This window comes from Montipora foliosa, chromosome 8 (assembly GCF_036669935.1).
Source record: "Montipora foliosa isolate CH-2021 chromosome 8, ASM3666993v2, whole genome shotgun sequence".
Taxonomy (NCBI): Eukaryota; Metazoa; Cnidaria; class Anthozoa; order Scleractinia; family Acroporidae; genus Montipora; species Montipora foliosa.
The window spans coordinates 33206613-33226612 of record NC_090876.1 but is presented as its reverse complement, the minus strand read 5'-3'; the positions used below and the strand labels follow the sequence as shown (position 1 = coordinate 33226612).

The 20000-nt window shown below is 38.0% G+C and overlaps 1 protein-coding gene and 1 non-coding gene across 3 annotated transcripts in view; both read right to left on the bottom strand.

The window, feature by feature from the left end:
- The window catches only part of LOC138012582 (integrin beta-PS-like), a 46555-nt gene extending 28790 nt beyond the window's left edge, over positions 1–17765 (bottom strand). For both annotated transcript variants that reach the window (XM_068859387.1, XM_068859388.1), the window contains exons 1-5: positions 17682–17765; positions 10492–10602; positions 10318–10381; positions 6672–6803; positions 6396–6492 (exon numbers count right to left, since the gene is read on the bottom strand). In XM_068859387.1, the coding sequence (XP_068715488.1) occupies positions 6396–6492; positions 6672–6771 (197 nt within the window). In that variant the 5' untranslated portion in view covers positions 6772–6803; positions 10318–10381; positions 10492–10602; positions 17682–17765. The remainder of the gene's footprint in view (positions 1–6395; positions 6493–6671; positions 6804–10317; positions 10382–10491; positions 10603–17681) is intronic.
- On the bottom strand, positions 5389–5461 carry Trnaa-agc (transfer RNA alanine (anticodon AGC)). Its single transcript has one exon. It is a non-coding gene; the product is annotated as a tRNA-Ala (tRNA).
- Positions 17766–20000: the final 2235 nt, after the last annotated feature.

The window sequence follows — 20000 nt, the reverse complement described above, 5'->3', positions numbered from 1 at the left end:
AGGCGGGCATAGTTGCTGGCATAATGTCCTGGGGCCAAGTTAACCCAGTCCAGCAGAGTAACAATATGCCCCCTCCCTAACGGGGCTTCAGCACAGGGCTGAAGGGGTGCCGCAGGCAGCAATTCCCCGCCCATATTTTATTAAGGAGAACTATTGAATAGGTTACAGAAGCTCATAAGGAAGAAATAAAATAAAATACAAGAGGACCAGAAAGCAAACAGGGCGGGAGGGAGGGATTAAATTGCTCAACGGAAAAAACAGAACTAGTTGAGCTTTGGAAATGTCAAACTGAGAAGGCTCGCATGGCGGGATGAATGAAATAGCCAAATAAGGTAGTCACGTGATGGGAAGTCACGCTCTCCTCCCAGGCGCTGCCCAGTATTTGCTTACCAGCATTAACATCTATTTTATTCTAAAATATCATTAACTAACTAAAAACCAAAAAATTACATGTACCTTGAACAGTGTTGTTGCTGACGTGACTATTTTACAGCCACATCTTACGCAAAATGCGAGCTTCAGCTGCCTATGGTACATGTAGCTCACATTGCTTCTACAAAACATACACTATCATAAAACAGTATACCACACACTACATTTGCTTGATAAAATGTCTCTTTTATTTTACCGCTGCTAAAAATATACTTCACAATTTGTGTTGCAAACACTCATAAACAAGCTGTGTGCAGTAAAAACACTTATTACTGCATGATCTTCATTTTGAAGCAGCGAGTCTGAATCATTTATGGGTTTTACAAGCGATTATGCTACCAGCGAGACCATAAGACTATTGCTTTCAGAGGAACTAAACCGATTTGTAGGGGTCACAAATCGAACTGAAAACCTTCAGTAACTACAGATTAAACATATTGAAACCTGTTGTTTATCACTGCTTTCCGTAGAAGTGGTGGCTCCTAAAGGAGCCGGTTTGTTTGCATCTTCAGGTTCTAAACCTGAATCTTGCTTTCATTTGCACTTTTTTTGAGCAGTTAAACTCTAAAGCCCCGGCTATACGTTCAAACATTGTTCTAAAACATTTCTTGGATTTTTTTCCAAAATCATGCTTGAAAGTTGGGGGTGCAGCTTATACACAAGTCTTTATGGTACAAGAAGGCAGGATTCCAAATATATAATAAGGCAATTCTGAGGGACAACCATACTTTGACGAACCTCTTGCCGACAGTGAATGGTTGATCAGTATCATTGTGAAAAAAAAAGCACATAAATACACCTTTTGCTGTTCATTTACGCAACATATACATTCCTTTACGTCAACAGTTGAAACTACATGGCAAATATACGTTTATTAGTACAGTACTTCCATGAACTTCATTAACGCGAACGAACTTTCAATAATGCTATTTGCATATGTATTAACATTCAATAGCATAAATGGATAAACGATTGCACCTTTGGACAATCACAGGTAAACAATATACTTTCAATCTCGCGCAATGGTTAATCATTAACTCTATTAGAAAATCAATGCATAGTATGACAATCAATGGTGTATTAGAGACATACAATAATGCAATTTGCATAGAGACGCACAATCAATCGTACCTTCATACAATCCTTTAATCGCAATGGTCGATCATTAACGTGAATGGACAAACGTTGGTATTTTTCGAATAAACAATAGGAAGAAAAAAACATTCATTAGTGTCATTCATCGTAATTATATGTACTTTAAAATATTGAACAAAAATACAAGAGTATGTACATTATCATTTAGATTTCGCTATTTTTTGCACAATCTTTTGCTGAAGCAGATATAAAATGAAGAACATTTTACACGTACAGTACATGTACTGTAACAAACAGAGTACGCCATATGAACAAGTACAGTACACGTAAACACATTGGACACAGAAAGAACCGAAGAAAATCATGCTACGTGCACCAAGAAACAGAATCTTACTTGAACAGAGTCTACATGTACATGTACTGTACATGTAGGTATTGTTCATTCGAAAAATACCAACATTTGTCAGTTCACGTTAATGATTGACCATTTCGATTAAACGATTGTATGAAGGTGCAATTGATTGTGTGTCTCTATGCAAATTGCATTATTGTATGTCTCTAACATGCCATTGATTGTCATACTAGGCAATTGATTTTCTAATGGCATTAATGATTAACCATTGCGCGAGATTGAAAGTATATTTGTTACCTGTGATTGTCCAAAGGTGCAATTGTTTATCCATTTATGCTATTGAATGTTAACACATATGCAAATAGCGTTATTGAAAGTCCGTTCGCGTTAATGAAGTTCATGGAAGTGCTAACAAACGTATATTTGTCGTATAGTTTCAATTGTTGACATAAATGAACGTTTATTTTGCTTAAATGAACAGCAAAAGGTGTACTACAATAAATTAGTAATGTGACTCTATTTGGGAAAAAGGGCTTAATGAAAATTGCATCCCAATCCATTCTAACGTTCACCAACGATTCATAATTTATCACATTTACAACACTTCTCATCGATCATGGGCAATTTTGTTCAATGTTTCATGATGATTTTCCAATGTTCTTCAATGCATTGGCAATGTTTCCAAACATTTCTATTGAAAAATGTAATTCCAAAGGCGTTTCCACTATCAACTGGTTGTTAAAAACATTGACACGTTTGTGCCTTGAAAATTCAGTTCAGAATGCAAAATGAAAATGTTCAACTTGCTCAGCAACCTGGTTTTGATTGGCTCAAAGCGCAGAATGGAATGTTTTTTAACCTTTGTACAGCAAACATGCTGCAGTGCCCTCAGAGCTGCAAATTATCTTTGATTTTAGCTCATTACAGGTCATTGTAGGTCACTGTAAATGTAGCTCATTGTAGCTCACTGTAGATCATTGTAGGTCATTGAAGATCACCGTAGGTCATTGTTGCTCACTGTAGGTCATTGTAGCTCATTGTAGATAATTATAGGTCATTGTAGACCATTGTAGGTCATTGTAGCTCATTGTAGATCATTGTAGGTTGTTGTAGGTCCTTGCAGATTATTGTAGGTCATTGTAGTTCATTGTAGATCATTGTAGGTCATATCTTGTTTTAGTAACTACGGACTAACATTTTAATTCCCTTTCCAAAAAGTTGAAGCGAGGACGCATACACATTTGCTTGACTATTTGCATGACAATTGGCCCAGGAATTTTCTCTCACTTGAAGATTTGCTGTGGTGCTCATGATTGTCGCATCAACTTAATTCTTATAAAATTCATATCACTAAGTATTGTACTTTTTAAATTTTGTAAAGCTAGGCAAAGTATTTTAACCGCCTTTCCGAAAATTTGAAGGGAACATGCAAGCTTAGCTGGCGAGGCTCTCTGGCTTGCAGTTTGTCAAGAACCTTGTATCCTAATTTAACGCACAGAGTTTCACACTGTTTTTATTTCAACCTGATTTAGCCACAGGCACTCCAAGCTCACAACGTGATTTTGCAATCCATAATGCACTAGTCACTTGAAACCACAGCCCCCCACCCAGGGACGTAGCGGCGGATGTAACATTTGTATGGTGCTACATTTTTAAAACTTCCCTCACCCCTTGGGAGAAAATTTATTGTTACAATCCCCACTGCCATGGCCAGAGTGTGTAACTTGAAGATTTTGATAAGTTCATATTAAAAATGATTGTTTTGCATCGCTGACAAATGTGATGGCTAGCTGCAAAGGTTTTCATCAGATCAACTGCAATTGCTCGTAGAATTGTGTATACCATTGCAGAGCAGAGAATCAGGCAAAGCAGCCAGAAGGGAATTGGAAAGAAGTGTTTCCCAAACCCAGTGATAATATCAAACCCATTTTTGTTTTACAAAGTTAAGGTCAGGTGACAAATAACCCCACCTTAGCAGAATTGGTGGATTTTTTCGTGCTTGTATAATAATAACTTAAGTTGCTGTATTTTTTTTAACTCTTCTGGAGCAAAGTGGTATGGACAAAAGTTTGAAGAAGCACTTTGCTGCCACTTTCAGCACTTTGCATGCTTCCCAATCACAAAATTGATCCATGTTTTCCTTCTAGACTTCGCTAAACTACAGGTATGTTCATCATCATGAAAAGGTATTTTGTGCTGGGGAATTCCATTTTTCATGTCCCTAGTGTTTGAGCAACCATAGACAATGCATTAAATTACTACCCTTGAGTGGGTGTTGACGAGAGAAATAATAAGAACTTTACAATGTACCACACAGTCGTCAATGAGAATGTCACAAAACAACAATATCATTGGTTAAAAGAGGAAAAGTAATTGTGCTGCATCTGCGACACACATTTTAGCACATATTCCTGCGGTACTCTGCACAACCACACAAAATTACCAATTTGAGGTTTTGACAACAATCTTTCATTCATGAATCTTTCATTCTCTATTATTTTTTACTCGGTACCAATTTATTTTTAGGATTCTTCACCCACATTGTACGACGTGAATGAGATGGCCTAACCGCAAGCAACTTACAATAGAGCCACGGTTATGTTTTGAGGTGGCGTTTTCGTTGACGTGGCCATCAGGGATCATGAAGTAGGGAGCTTAAGCAACGACGATGGCGACAGCAACAAGAACGTCATCTCAAAATGTAAATTAGCATTATTGCAATCATTTCTTGACTATTTCAACCTTTTTAATATGACAAGGGTGTGGTAGTTCCTCAAGAATGGTCGGAATGGCGCTTTATTTAGGGGAGACAACTAAAGATTTATCTTCAAGTGCTGACGCCCTTCATAAAACCTCAAATTTGGCTACTTCATGTTTCTGCTTTGCAGAGGATGGCAAAGAAATGGAGAAAAGTGAAAAAATCACATGCAGGGCATGCAAAGATATTGTTTTTAGCCACTAAATAATTTGTGACGTTCTCATTGCCATCGCAGCTGTCATTGCTTAAGTTCCCAAGTCCCTAATTCCTGGGGAAACCTTTCATTCGGCTAGGACCGAGTTACTTCTTAGGTCCAAACACTCAGTCAGCTGGAAAGTTTGTGGCTCAAGTGGGAAATTTACCTTTGTAAACCATGATTTGAAGGCAAAAACGTTGCGCAAAGCCAAAAAACATATATTTGAGCAGTTGCCTACCATCTATTTAGAAACCAAAACCACAAAACTCCTGCAGGTTGCATATACATGTACACTTTAAATTATTAACTAACTAACAAAGTAAAATTATCCAATAAAATAAAACTAGTTGTTTATTTATGAGCTTACTATTTACAGGTTGACTATCAAATAATTAAAATTAAAAATCACAGCATGTGCTATCTTGGCAACAAGAGCTGCCATAATTTATAATAATTATCATTAACACACTATCTAATGTCCAAATGGAGAGGTGATCCTCACAATTACTGAACAATTTGGGAAATTGTTTCTTACAGAAACCTGAAAAAATCAGGCAGCTTCAATGGGATTCAAACCCATGACCTCTGTGATGCTGGTGCAATGCTCTACCAACTGAGCTATGAAGCCAACAACAACAACAACATCCTTTATTTTACCTAAGAAAATTACAAACAGTCTTCAGACTGGTAAATACATGTATGTTGTGCAATACTGGCTAAAAATCATTTATACATGTATCATGTATAATTATAAAAGCAAAATATTTAAAAGGGAAGAAAGTGATGTACATATAAAATTGCTAATCTACAAGAATACACCTATCATACATGTACAATGATGTCAACATAAGTATTTTGGAAAAGAATAAAAATAAAAATCCAGCTACATGTAATTACTGTCAAGTAGAGTGGGGGGACAGATTTTATGTTTGAAAGACTGTAGGGACTCAGTTAGGCAAAGATGTTCAGGTAGACTATTCCAAGCCTTTGCACCATTGTAACTAAAGCTCTTTTTAAGTGATACTGCTTGAGGGCAGGGAAGCACAAATTTGGAGTTTGCACCCCGCAGGTTATAATCGGTTGAATTCCCTACAGTACAGAATAGCCCTGTTAAGCTGTTTGGTGCTGGAATTTGTTGGGTTTATGTGTATATAACAGACAATTGCCCAAATTGTCCAGATTAGTTTATTTATTTATTTATTTATTTATTTATTTGTTTATTTCAGGATTTGTAGACTGTACAGGTGCTAAACAATAGGACATATGTCCCCTATTAGGTTTAAACACCGAACCCAACCCCTAAAATATCAAGAACCTTCCCCTTACCCAAGAAACCATAAAAATCTAATTACAAATTATGATCTAAAATCTACCTTAATTATATATTAAGACCATACTTGAATTATACTAACGACTACCACTTAGCACGTACAAGCAGAAAAAAAATATTTAATTGAAATGAACGACAGTGCGACAATCACTTCTCCATTAATTTCATCTACAGTTGTATAAACAGCACTTCAAATATATACAGTTACTGTACCATGTAACGTGTTCTTTACCTGTCAGGATGAGTATCAATATATGGAGCCAGAGGCTTGTCCACAAATCCACCAAAACCAAGACGAAAATTTCTTGTTATGTTTTTCATCTCTAGTGCTGTGAACAAAGAATCAACAAATTCTTGAACTCTCCACAAAAAGAGATGTCATTTCCTGGTGATGAGTGAAGTCTAAGGTACCTTCTAGCTACGAGAGTATAAAGTGTGTTTTAGTGACCAATGGACAAACCACAAAAAGTGGCTTTTTCTTTGCAAAATATTATTTGGTTTTGCTTACCTATACTTTGACCAAGAGCTGGAAACTTCTTAAGATCTTCCACCATGGACCCAGATAAATCCATCAGATAATACAAATCAACTGGGTAATTTTCTGGCATCTTCACATCTACCTTGACAGTAGCTGGTTGACCTGAAAAATAAAAAAAAAGATACCAACAGCGATTTAGTGCTTGGGATATTCTTGTTTTGTTGTGAACCTAGGCAGTGCCCTGAATACCATGTACTGTATTAGAGATGTTTAGTAAGGCTGGTTAAAATGTAATACAGTAGTTTTTTGGAGGAGGGGGGGACGTTAGGGGAGAACTCTCTACCAATAATATTTCAAAGCAGCATACATGTATTACATAATTATTACATGCATGTGAATTTACCTTGTGACCATAACTATTAGAGTTCAGATCAAGAGACATTTGCATACTACAAATGCCACTTCCCACTGGAATTGGCATTCATATTTTTAACCAATTGTGGATTCATGGGGTGAAGGTACATATGTTGTAGTACAATTTTTTCCTTTGGTACAATTTTTTCTGAACTGGTACAGAATATATTGAACTGATACAATTTTAATTGGACTGGTTTATTTTTATCAACTGTCTAAAAGAGGGATTTTCCTTTTTTGGGGGTGTAGTTAAAAAACAGGGGCGTGGTTTTTGGGGGGTCTAAAAAAGAACATGTTATTTCTCAGTCACAACTAAAGACATTGCAAAGAAAGAAATGGACATACCACCAAGGAAAACTGACAGAAAAACTGTTATCCTCACTGCTGGGCCATGAACCTTATCGACCATCATACAAAGTTTATTTCAGTGATGCCCTTACATGATAAAACTGCCCAAGAAGTGTTGGCAAATTTAACCAGTTATTACTGGGTTGCCGTAGGCAATCCCAGTCTAGAAATGGAGGGCATTTGTTCGGTGTTTTTTTTTTTTTCTTCCGTGTCGGTAAAAGTCTTGCCTGTCACTCCCCTGGTAAGTGGTATCTTTGTGCATAGAGCCTTTTGCGCGTATTTTCTTAGGATCGAGAGGGTAGTGGAACTGCGTAGATTTCTCTGGTGGACACAGTAGAATAATTAACTTAGCCTGCAATGGCGTCGAAAGTCATGTAACGCGAATGGCGTTTTACTGGATCCTTAAACAAGTCAGTTGGATAAACTACGCAGGCAGTGAAAACCAACACCTGGAATCTCAAAAGCGAAGAGTAATGGACTTCGACAACAATCTGTCGCCCGTCGAGCAGAAATCAAAGTGAGCTGCATTTCTAAAATAATATTTACCAAGTGTGCTGTTATGTAGAACACTGAAACCAAATGGAAAATTCTCTGGTAACTTATGGGTTCAACAAAGACAGAGAACGAGTCGAACACCTTAAGTGGATCTGTGATCAACTCTGCACAGTCTTCAGGTAATGTGACAGCCAAGAATTATTTGAAAGAAAGTTTGTCGTCTATTTTGTGCTTCATTATTCAAGGAAACAGTTCTTCATGGAAACAGTTTGATCCTGAAATTTTAGTTTGTTGTAATATTGCGCATATTTGACACGATTGATTGATTGATTTCGATTTTGCGATTTATTTGTGCAGCCAAAACGTACAATAACAAAATTGAACGTAGCAAATATCTCCCAAAATGTTTGTCGCTGATCGTAACTGTTTATATTCTGTATTCACGGTTCAAAATTAATGTTGTTTTCATGTCGTAAATATGTTATTCTTGAGCGACCGTCCTGGAAACTTCCTTCTGCTCTTTCTGAAAACTGTGTATCAATATTTATTTACTTTTGCATCAATATTTGTTTTTGCATAAAGCAAGCTAACAAAATCTGTACCTTGCTAAGTTCGCATTTGTTAGCGTTGATAGTATTTTCGGTCCAATGCTTCTGTTTTACGAAAGCGTATATGTTTTTGGTCACCCATCCAGACACTAATCCCGCCGGAGAGGGCTTGACTTTAGTAAACTTTAGTATTACAAAGCTGTCAGATGCTCAGAGGGCACGCTTAAACTTGTGGTGAAAAGAAGTTTATCAACATGTCAGCCCAGAAGCCAATGTTGCTCACTTCCCATTTATTTTCTTCAATCTTTCTGGGTTCAGTACTTTGCTAGTAACCACATGTCTTCTCAGGCTATTTACCCAAGGCTGATACCATGGCACTACAATGGTAGACAATACCAAAACAATATCGTGCGCTGTTAGAGCTACATATTACGCAAAGATATATTTTTTTCGTCGTACGAACGTGTGAGAACCTGTGAGCCAAAGGGCCTCTGCTGGTATGACTTCTGGGTGACCCCTTAAATAGTCTTAATGACCCCCCAACTTGAAAAAATTGTCTGGAACGGTGCACGTACCACAGGCAACCCAGTGTACCCTCAGGGAGGGTCTAGTTGCTATAGCTTTGGCTTCCTCCAAAAAATTTTATCAGACAACGGTAAGGAATTCCACAATAAAAAAATGGAACAATTCTGTGACGAAAACGGAATAACTCTATTGCATGGAGCCGCCAGAACACCAACCACACAAGGCTTGACAGAGAGAAGCAACAGGTCGTGGAAGGAAGACACGAGAGCAATAATAGTTGAAATCGCAGAGAAAAATATCCAAAGATGGTGTGAGTACATGAATCAAGCAGCTTATACAAGAAACATATCATACCATCACGCAATTAAAGTATTTCCTTATGAAGCTGTATTTGGAATAAAACCACACCGTGAAATTTTACAAGCTGGTAAACGACAGGCACAAAATGAGAATGATGAAGGAACTGATCAAAGCACAGCAGAACAAGCAGATGACAACGGAACCAAATGAAAAAAATCATAGAAAACCAGAGGAAGTACAATGATGATATGATCCAGCAAACAAAAAGAAAGCAAAAACAAAAACAACCAAAATTTAAGATTTCTGACATGTCGGACATGGTGGCAATAAAAATAAACAAAGTAGACAAGATCAACCCTTTTCACCCCAATATGCTCTTGGGTCAAATCATCGAAATTGAAGAGAGTGGATATGTAAGAATTGTGACAGAGTATGGCAAAGTTAACACTCTGATCACACCCTCGCGATTCTATCCTTGTATTGCCACTAATGCGAAACTAGATTTCTCTACCAAAACATCTTTTACAGCAGCATGCAAAAAAGCAAGTGGGCTATAGACGAAAAACTGCTGATTGGTGCTAAGTTTCCCCTATACGACTCATTGAGATATCTTGATTGGAAAAACAAAACAAATTGCTACAAGACACTAATCTCAAAATACTATTTTATTAATTTAATGACAAATAGCAAAATTAAATTGTAAGATTTCTGCACTTTATTTCTTGGTTTTTTCTCCCTGATCTTCAATAGTGCCTCTATCCTACCCCACTCTTTCTTCACTCATCTATTCTCTCTTATATACAAGTACCAATTGAAATAGCCAACTGGTTGCATCCTGCCAGTTGGGGTTAATCACATTTCTGTTAAGTTTAAATGCAGGATATTAAAAGTGGGGTGCCTGTGAACTAGCTTGATAGCTTCATGTAAGTGCACTTTCACTATAAACAAAGCATTTACAAAGCATCTTTTTTTTTACATTATGATTTGTATGTTACTGGGTAGTAACTAGTTGAGCAAAGCCGCAGTAATTTCTAGCATTGACTAACCAGGTCTAAGTGACAGTGTTACATTCTGTGGTTTCACTTTAACATCTGGATCAAGTAGCTTATCCTAAAAGTGAAAACAACAAAAAAGAGGAGTTAATAATGTTGATAGTCTTGATGTACCATTCCAACCCGATTGAAAAATCAATAAAGTAATTTAAACTGGAAAAGATTTACCTCATGGGTGACAATACGAGATGAGGGATTGGCTATTTTCTGACATCTATTTCTGGTGTGGTTACTGAGAGAGTCACATCTGTCCCTTGGCTGCTCCAGCCAAACATACACCTATAGCAACCAAATGAATCATTTTTTGTTACATGATTGATTATACAAAATGTATCATAATTACATGTAAGTAAAGTACGATCATCAGGGAGAGTGTAGTCCTGAGAAGGACTGTTTGAGATGACAGTGACTGACGTTTCGACAACCTGACCGGAAGTCATCTTCAGAGTCAAGTGATTTGTGTAACATCGGCAGACACTATAAAAACTCCGGTCGAAGATGTCATTGGTCAACTTATTTGTGATGTTATTGGTCGACTGTCAGTTGAGCCTAGATATAATTGGCTGGGGAGACTAAACAGTGATTGGTGCATTTCGATCCGTCTATAGGTCTAAGGTCTGTACGTGCAGCATAGAATACGCTGGGCAGTACTGTGATAGAGTAAATCAATGCATTGTTTGTCTGTTGATGTTCTCGATGAGTCGATTGTAGGGTGCGGGAAGTTGTAGGCATTGGTTTATTGGTGTCTGTTCTAAGTTAGTAAACCAGCTTTCCACTACAATCAGTTGGTAGTAGTTAGTGGTGTAGGTTAATATAACACATGCAGCAGATTCCCAGTCGATTCTGTGGTTTGTTTGCAGATGGTGTTCAGTTGTGTTATTGTTGATGTCACCGTTCCTCGTCGCTCCTCTGTGTTCAGTCAGTCTTGCATTCAAATTTCTGCCAGTCTCACCGATATAAGTGGCCTAGCAGTCACAAAATGTATGATACAAACATTGTACTTCTATGAAACTTTAATAAAAACATGTTAGCAAAACAACAATCTATTACATACATGTACATAGCCAGAGTTTCGACAATAAACTTTGGAAATAGAATTTATGTATATAGCAATAATTTTATATCATAAACCAAATTGCAAATAGAATTCTTTATTCGCTATATTTCACATGCGAAGAAAGTGATACGTCCAGTCCAATGTTCATGTAACCAATAACCATCTGGAGTAGAATCACTTAGCCAATCGAGCAAAGCATTCAAATAGCTTCCAAGAAGCATGGTCTTGTAATCAGCGCCAGCTTGATTAAAGTTTGTCTTTTGAAAACAGGGCATGGCTTCCTGTTTTTTGTTACTCTAGATCTACCATTAGATGATTTTATCGAGATGCAACTGCAAAAGGAGGAACATTCAACATTTCTATAAACAGTGTAAGTCAAAACAGTCCTTGTAAAGCAGTTTAATAAGGGGTGTCGCAAAAACCTAAGATCCTAAGATCTACCGGTAACACATAAGACCCCTTCCAAATCACTAAAACCAAGACCTACATGTAAGACCACCTCCAAAGCTTGATAAAACTAAGAAGCTCCCCACTAAACTGTCGAAGGTTGTTTGGCTCTACCACGATTCTGGACAAATTATGTGTTTGCCAAATTTTCAATTAAGTGATTGTGTACATAAAATAATTATGAGCACTTGGAAAGATCACATTTTTAATAAACACGAAGTGTCGTCAATCATGCTGAAGAAAAAAACCAAAACAATCCGGTAAGGTAAGAAAGTTCTCGGCTTTAAACTTGTCTATAACCTTCTCAATGTTTACAGTTTGGTTTACATCGTGCAAAAATCAAATAATTTGGCAGACTTCTGGCTTGATATACTCTTTGAAAAGCGATATCAAATGTACTTGATTGATAGTTTCCTTCAAAGTAGAGCATGTGAATTGAAAACTCTATCATTTTGGACTTGACAAAAACATGTCAGAATGATGACACCGCTGAAGTTTGGTATAGGTAAAGTCTGTGCACAAGCCAAGTGGCCAATTAGGCCGGAACTTATCCTGGTTTCTGTAGCATGAAGTGACTAGGAGTATTTCTACATGTACTTCCCCCTGGATGGGATGCTAGTCCAACGCAGGACTACCCCTGTTCGCCAGTACCCATTATACACCTGGGTGAAGAGAGGTACCATGAGAGTGTCTTGCCCAAGAACACAACACAATGTCAAAGTACCTTGAGGCAGTTTTGTTGCTGTTGTTGCAACTGAAAAGATTATCATTTTAGCCATACGTGTAGTGTAGCACAGCTATGGATGATCTACATGTAAATTGGGGTTTCGAATGTGCAATAGTTACTGTATGGCATGATTTTCAGGGGCAGTCCTGCAAAAATGTTTTGAGTTACATTGTATAGAGTGCAAATAAATTTCTTCAAGTTCTTGTTCAAATGTTTTGATTTTACAACAAACAGAGTATCAGTTTACAATATTATTACATGTAAGTGTTGGAAAACCAAAACCAACCGGTACATTATTGCCCATCACAAACCACACAGGCAATCAATAGAACTAGAAGGGAGGGGGCGTCTCCAAGGAAATGCCAGTGTGATGACGAGTCTTGCTTCAAAGACTTTTCAAATGGCGCCCAATGTAGAATTCTTCATGGGTCTTAGGTCTTAATTTTCAAGATTTGGAAGGGGTTTTAGGTTAGTTTTTGAAATTTGAAGGGGGTCTTACATCTTAATTTTCAAGATTTGGAGGAGGTCTTAGGTCTTAGGTCTTAGTTTTCAAGATTTGGAAGGGGTCTTAGGTCTTAGCTGTCGAGATTTGGAGGAGGTCTTAGGTGTTAGGTCTTATGGTATATGAACATCTTAGGTCCTGATTAGGTCTTACTTTTCGAGACACCCGTTTAATAAGACATCAGACCAAATCAGCGCATACCCTAAGGATTAAGATAATGTTTTTTTGCAAGAAAACCTTCACAGAAATGATTGTTCTGGATCCAAGTCTATGCAAGGCTTGGTAACCAAGTTTGAGTCTGTTTGCAAGCTCACCTTGCATTTCTTGAATCTCTAAAATTTCTAAAAGTTTTGCATTGCACCTAACCTCTAAATGTACAGACACCATAAACAAGGGGGGTGTATGTGAGACAGTAGAAATTTCCATTGCCTTAGTCACTGTGACAATTGTGTCCCGTCTCAATAACTTTGGATTCTGATTACAGATTTTAGTACACGATAATTATACCTTTCTAATAGAAAAGCTGAAAAAAAAAGACCAAAAACTGGAAGATTCAGTTGAGAATAATTACTTGAAAATGGGCATATTATTTGTACAATATGGCCAACACCTGGAACATTTCCTGGAGATGTCATCTGGAGAACTAAGATTTTATTTGCAGCAAAGAGATTTGCCATCGTCTGGAACACCCTCCAACTTGGCTGTTCGAGCACTGGTTGCTTTTGAACAACAAACCCAAGTGAAACAATCAGCTGAAGATCTCTCTAAAAGCTTGAAGCACCAACATGAGAAGATTCTAAAGCAACATACTTTGCCGAAAAATCCTTTAGATATTGACAACTGGGAAGAGGATTTGACAAAATGGCCTAAGACGCATACTGGACAACTATTCATTCACAACTACATTTCGGAGATGAAGGCATTTTCTACTTAGTATGTTCGCCAGTATAAAGTGAGCAAAGCATACATGTATTCCTACTTTAAGAGTGGGTTTGTCCATGAAGTATTGACTCTCACAAAGTCTATCCCAGGAGGAACTATTCTGTTGTTTACTTCTGTAACTGCTTCTCAATGGCTGAGAGAGCTCCCACAAGAGGTATGGGATGTCTGCAAGCCATCTGGTAAAGTTCTTTGTGGCTACTGTAGTTGCACTGCTGGTTACAGTAGATGTTGTGATTGTGTTATTGCACTTTTGTACAAGGTAGAATTTGCCAACCAGAAAGGATACACAGACCCAGCATGTACATATCAAGCTTGTGTGCGGAACAAAGCAAGCAGAGACAAAATTAAGGACATGGAAATACAAACCCAGAAAAGACTACACCCAACCTCAACGTTTCTGTCAAATGATTGCAAGCGCCACGACTTTGACCCAAGACCAGCATGACATCATGAAGTATCAGACGAAGACAAACAGGCATTTCTCAGTTCTGTGCACCAGCACATACCTGAGGCTGTACTTAACATCTCATTCTCTCCAACAGTACAGGAGGATGTGCCCCCGACTCTTCTGGAAATTGCCAATGATATATTAGAAAAGAAGGCTGGTGCAGGTGAAGAGGAGCTAGTAAGGTTGTTTTCTCAAAAACTTTCATTTAATGACAGCAACATTAAGGAACTGGAAAAAGCAACAAGGAATCAGCCAAGTCACCATTTATGGATTTGAAAGAGCAGAGAAAGGGTAGAATCACAGCCTCAAACTTTCCCGATGTGTACACAAAAGTGAAAACTTCACAGAGAGAGAGAGGGGAGGGGGGGGGATGTGAAAACCAAAGTGACTCCCCTGCTTGCCCCGCTTCTGGAGCCCACAGACCTTAGTGCTATTCCTGCAATAAGCTGGGATTGTCTACAAGAATAAGATGCCAGTGCAGCATTATTTAGTGAAGAAGCCATGAAACATTCCAACCCAAAAATACATGCCTGTGGCTTGTTCATTTGCAAAGCATATACAGTAACCTGGGTGCTACCCCAGATAACATTTTCTCATGTTCGTGTTGCAGTCCTGCTTGTGTAGAGTACAAGTGCCCCTACTCAATAAAGGACACCACTCTAGAAAAAGGATGGGAGAAGACAGATTTTCTTGAGAAAATTGATGGAAAACTGCACCTCTAAAGATCGCATAAATATTATTTTCAAGTGCAAGGTCAAATGGGAATCAGTAGCTACAAAAGAACGTTTCTTGTTTGGATATGTACATTGTAAGGGTAAACCCCATGTAGAGGTCATCATGACTGTTTGATTACGTATTCTGGAAAGACATTCTGTCTAAACTGATTTTTTTTAAGTCGTATGTGCAGACAGTTTTGCTTATGTTCAGCAGCATTTGCTATTGCTTGTGCTGTGGAAAGCTTTGCTTTGAACCTCAAGAATTTGACAACAAAGAACCAAAATAATGGTATCCAGTGTGAATCACGCACACTGTGGTGTCGTTTGGGCATGTATACGTACTCAGGGTCTGAATTGAATCCTGACATGCACCCACCAAGCATTGGATTAGAGTGGTTAGAAGTGTTATTTGGGCTTCTTTGCTTTACATAACACCACACATAGCAAGGAAACCTTTCTGAGGTTTAATATACATGTATTGTGTTAATACTCGAAGATTATGGTGATTTTTACAAAACAAGTTTGCAAGATGTAGCTGTTTTTTTTGTGAGTGTAAATAGTAGTGTTTTATACATTTCATCACACAGCAAAACATTTTAGTGTTTCAAATTACTGTACTTCTTATCTAAACCTTTCAAATTTGAAAGCTGTTACTACTAAATCACAAGTCCTTGTTTAAATGTTTTTTGAGATAATTATCAAAGGGCAGAGCACACATTCAAGTACAATGCTGTCCAGTAATGATAATAGGGTAATTGGTAGTTATTTCTTTAGAATATAGAAGTCTTTTATACACTTGATTGCATGTTCAACATAAATGCAAACATTTGCAATGACAGAGGTTTCTTGAACATCTGATGCAGACATCTGCAAATTTCCATGTTTGCTTTGTGACACTGTCAGTGAACACTGATGACAAGCAAGCAAGTCATTAACCTTGACCTCTCGATCTGCCATCACTTGGTCGTGTGGCTGTAGCTTTTTGCAAAATCTGCTGTCCTCTACTATGAAAACAGCACTAGCTCTGCCACCATAAGTGTCAGAAACAAATGAAATATGACCATTTGGGGTAATGCCAATTAAAAACTTTGCTGTGTAATGTTGTTCATAAGACCAGCACATCGCTTCAATCTCTAGCCTGGGTTTCTCAATAAACAATTCTTTACATTCAATAATTACTCTGCACTTTGGATAGTACTTTCTAAACATGGATGGTACAGTGGGTTCCTCTGAATTATTATTAAAAATCCCTGCTTAAGAGTCGGTGCTCTTTGCTAACTGTTCATGCGTAGGGTGGAAGTATCTTTCTTAGCATCTTTAGACCCATTTCAGTAGCCTTAAAGAGGCCTTCTTTTGTAAGAATGAAAAGACACACTCAAAGGCACTTGTACTCTGTAGATAGTAGTTCAGAAAACAGTCATGCTAACATCATGGCTCCAGGACAAGATTGCAAATGTCAGTGAACTGTAAGTGAGAGGGTTTATTATAGTGCAATTAACTCCTGTCTCTTCAACCTTTGATAATTTGACCTCACAAGGTCCAGCTTCAGCTGCTTCTTTGTTTATAAATCTTTGTTGCCTCTGTGAAGATTAATTGTCGCTTTGGACAAGATACAAAATTGGCTTGGATGATGCAAATGTTGGTTTCCCATTGAGAGTGGTTTGAGCAGACAACTCTGTTATCACTAGCTACAAAGTTCTTCAGTCCTTTGGATATCTATTCTGTCCACTCTGCTCTCTTTTTGGGGTTCTCTAGGGATGTGGTGCCAACGCAGTCCTCCTTCAACATGCCCATGATTGACAATTTTCTCGGGATACCTGGAATCATTATCGCAACCTCTGACACAACAACAGTAATGTGGCATTATTCACAATGGAATCTTCCAGATTTTTAGGCCTTTTTTCAGCTTTTCTATTAGAAAGGTATATCATGTACTAAATTCTGTAATCAGAATCCAAAGTTATTGAGATGGAACACGATTGCGGCTAAAGGTCAAGTGCTGAAACAAAAGATGCTGTCATAACCATGTCTGCCATATTGATTTGGCTTGCCCTGATTAGCCATGATGCAATCAAGAACGTGAATTCATCTATAATTTTGTCAGTTGCAGCCTTCATACTTAAGAGGTACATGTACATGTACAGCTGTACCATAATCTCTAGGTCAAACTCTTTAGTATAAGGGCCACAGTTTCAAATAATATGGCCTGTTAAGTTCACTTGACTATTCATAGCATGAGTTACTAGACTATCTGAGCGATTACAGTCCTGCAGCTCATGTACATTTGTACTGAACAATACAGAACAATAATTTTAAGTTTCATTCGTTGAACCAAGAGACCAGCTCTAAAACTTGATACTTGTGTAAAAATTACACAAGCAAAATAGGTACATTCAAATAATTAGTAAAAAAATAGTCAAATAGAATTCAAAGTAGTTACTTTGTGTTGCAAGTTTAAGGTATTTGAAGATTAGGCACTGACAAATGACACAGACAAAATAGTATGTACAAATACTCACTTCATCTTCACACCAGGAACATGGTGGGTTAACATTTTGAATACACTTCCCACATGATTCTATTAATCTACACTCAAGTGCGCCTACATCTGCAATGATAATTTAAAGTACAATTTCCAAATTAATATATATGTAATTGTATATAGATGTACTGTTACAACAGTATACTATCCTCGATGAGATCGAAAGAAGTCATACATCTGACCTTGTAGCTCAGTTGGTAGAGCAGGAAGGTCATTGGTTCAATTCCCACCCTGGTCAGAGTTTCTCTGTCCTTGAGTGGGCCCATTTCGATAAGTAGGGCTAACACTCACATGGTTTACATGGGTAGAAAATAGCACTTCACATCACCCTCTCATAGTTATAGAACTTTCATTGTCCATGAATGATTAACCTTCGTCTTATCAAGAACTGATACCCTGCGGCTACCTCTGATAATTAATACATGTAAGTGTGGGGGTTAAGGGGTTACTACAAACAGGAGTGGCAACGACAAGTCCCCTTGAAAAATTCCTCTTTTGAATTTTTCAGCTCTCCCAGCTTCTCTGCATTTGATATCAGTAATTATAATGATTGACAGTTTTTAATCCCACATGAATTCACCAGCAGGACCTCCATGTTCTTCACCACACCAAATATCTATCACCAAACACTCCAGAATCCAAGGGCTTTACTTTACTTCTGTACTATACCCAACCCAGCCATGGCCAAGTTCTTTTACATGCTTGGGTTTCTGGAAGTGCACTCTTATCTGTTAATACCTGGTGCCAGTTGTTGAAACGATGGATAGCACTATCCACAGGATAAATAACTATTCAGTGGATAAACACTAGCAAAACCAATTAAGCTATCCAATGGATAGTGATTTATCCGGTGTATAGCGCTATCCACCTTTTGAAAAACTGGGGCCTGGTTGTATGTATCCCGTGCACCCTCACTACAGCTATCCTCTTCCACTGAGAACAGGTTTTCCCTGTCCAGAAACATATACAGTTTTTCTGGGTAGAGTCCAGTGAGCATTTTCAACACAATAAGAAGGCATGTCATGGGGCAAAAGTTCCTTGCTGCTGTGCCTTTTTCAGGATCATCCACGATGAGAAAAGTTTGGACCCTTATCATTTTTATTTACTCAGACAATCTTGGGAGTTGGTAAGTAATATGTATCTTCGACTGGAATTCTTATCACATGATTGAGATAAATAATTACATGTATCATTGAGCAACCACAAAAATGCAGTGTGCTTATTATGGCACTGACACTAGGTGAGATGCTGACCAAGACTTACAGCTGTACATGTATGAGCCTCATCTACCGGTAACCTTTGTTATAACCCTAACCAGGGTGGCTTGAGGGTTGCTACAGCTGTAGCACTTTCCAATGGTGCTACCCCAGACTAAGGAGGCATAAGCCTTCATGTTCTTATGGTAGGCTGAAGCCCTCACTGTCCTTCCCTCTAGCCATACTATTAATATTATGTCCCTTTCTTAAACATTTTTTCAGCCAAACAATGCATATTGTTATATAGATGAGATTTTTCCCCAAGCGGCACGCACTCTCAGTGGTTACTTCGAGGTCACATGACATCTAACAATAAAACTGTTTCCCGCCAAAAGTCTCTTGGCGGGCAACAGTGCAAAATCTATGACCTCAGAGAAGGGCTGCAAATAACGGCCGGTCAACCGACAATGTCCCGGTCAAAAATAGGTTTTGTCCAGAGTCAAATCCTTAGATGGCCGGACAATTTGTCTGGTCGTTTACGCTAGTAGGAAAAAAATTTAGAGTTTCAAGTTTTAAATATTTAAAGGTTCAATATTGTTGGCGTTTGTGAAAAAGGAGGGGAAAAGACCGATACTTAACTACCAGACCAAGTAATTTTCATAAATGATTCGCAGGAGTCAAGAATTTCCAGCTGTCGTTGCAAATTTTCACTTGGTCTTACAGATGTTGTACCGCCACGAGTGTGGAATTACTTTATCATTATGCCGTGTGGGTTTTGTAAACGTGATGTGAGAAGGACAACAAAACCTCCGTGTGTCAGTACAAGGGTCATGGCACCCTTTGTCTTCAAAATTTAAGTGTGAAAATAACAATAACAAGAAAGTAAGTTTAGATTCATTTGTCTACTTGTTGACATTTTGTGTGAATCACTTAGTATAGGTAATCACATGATTTCGAGTGCAATTGGATAAATAAGCACGAGTAAATTTTTTCAAAGACGACCAAAATTGCACAAGCCCATAGGCGAGTGCAATTTGTAGTCTTTGAAAAAATTTTAGTTCCAAAGTGCCACAAGAGAAAATCCCATTGTGATTACTTAT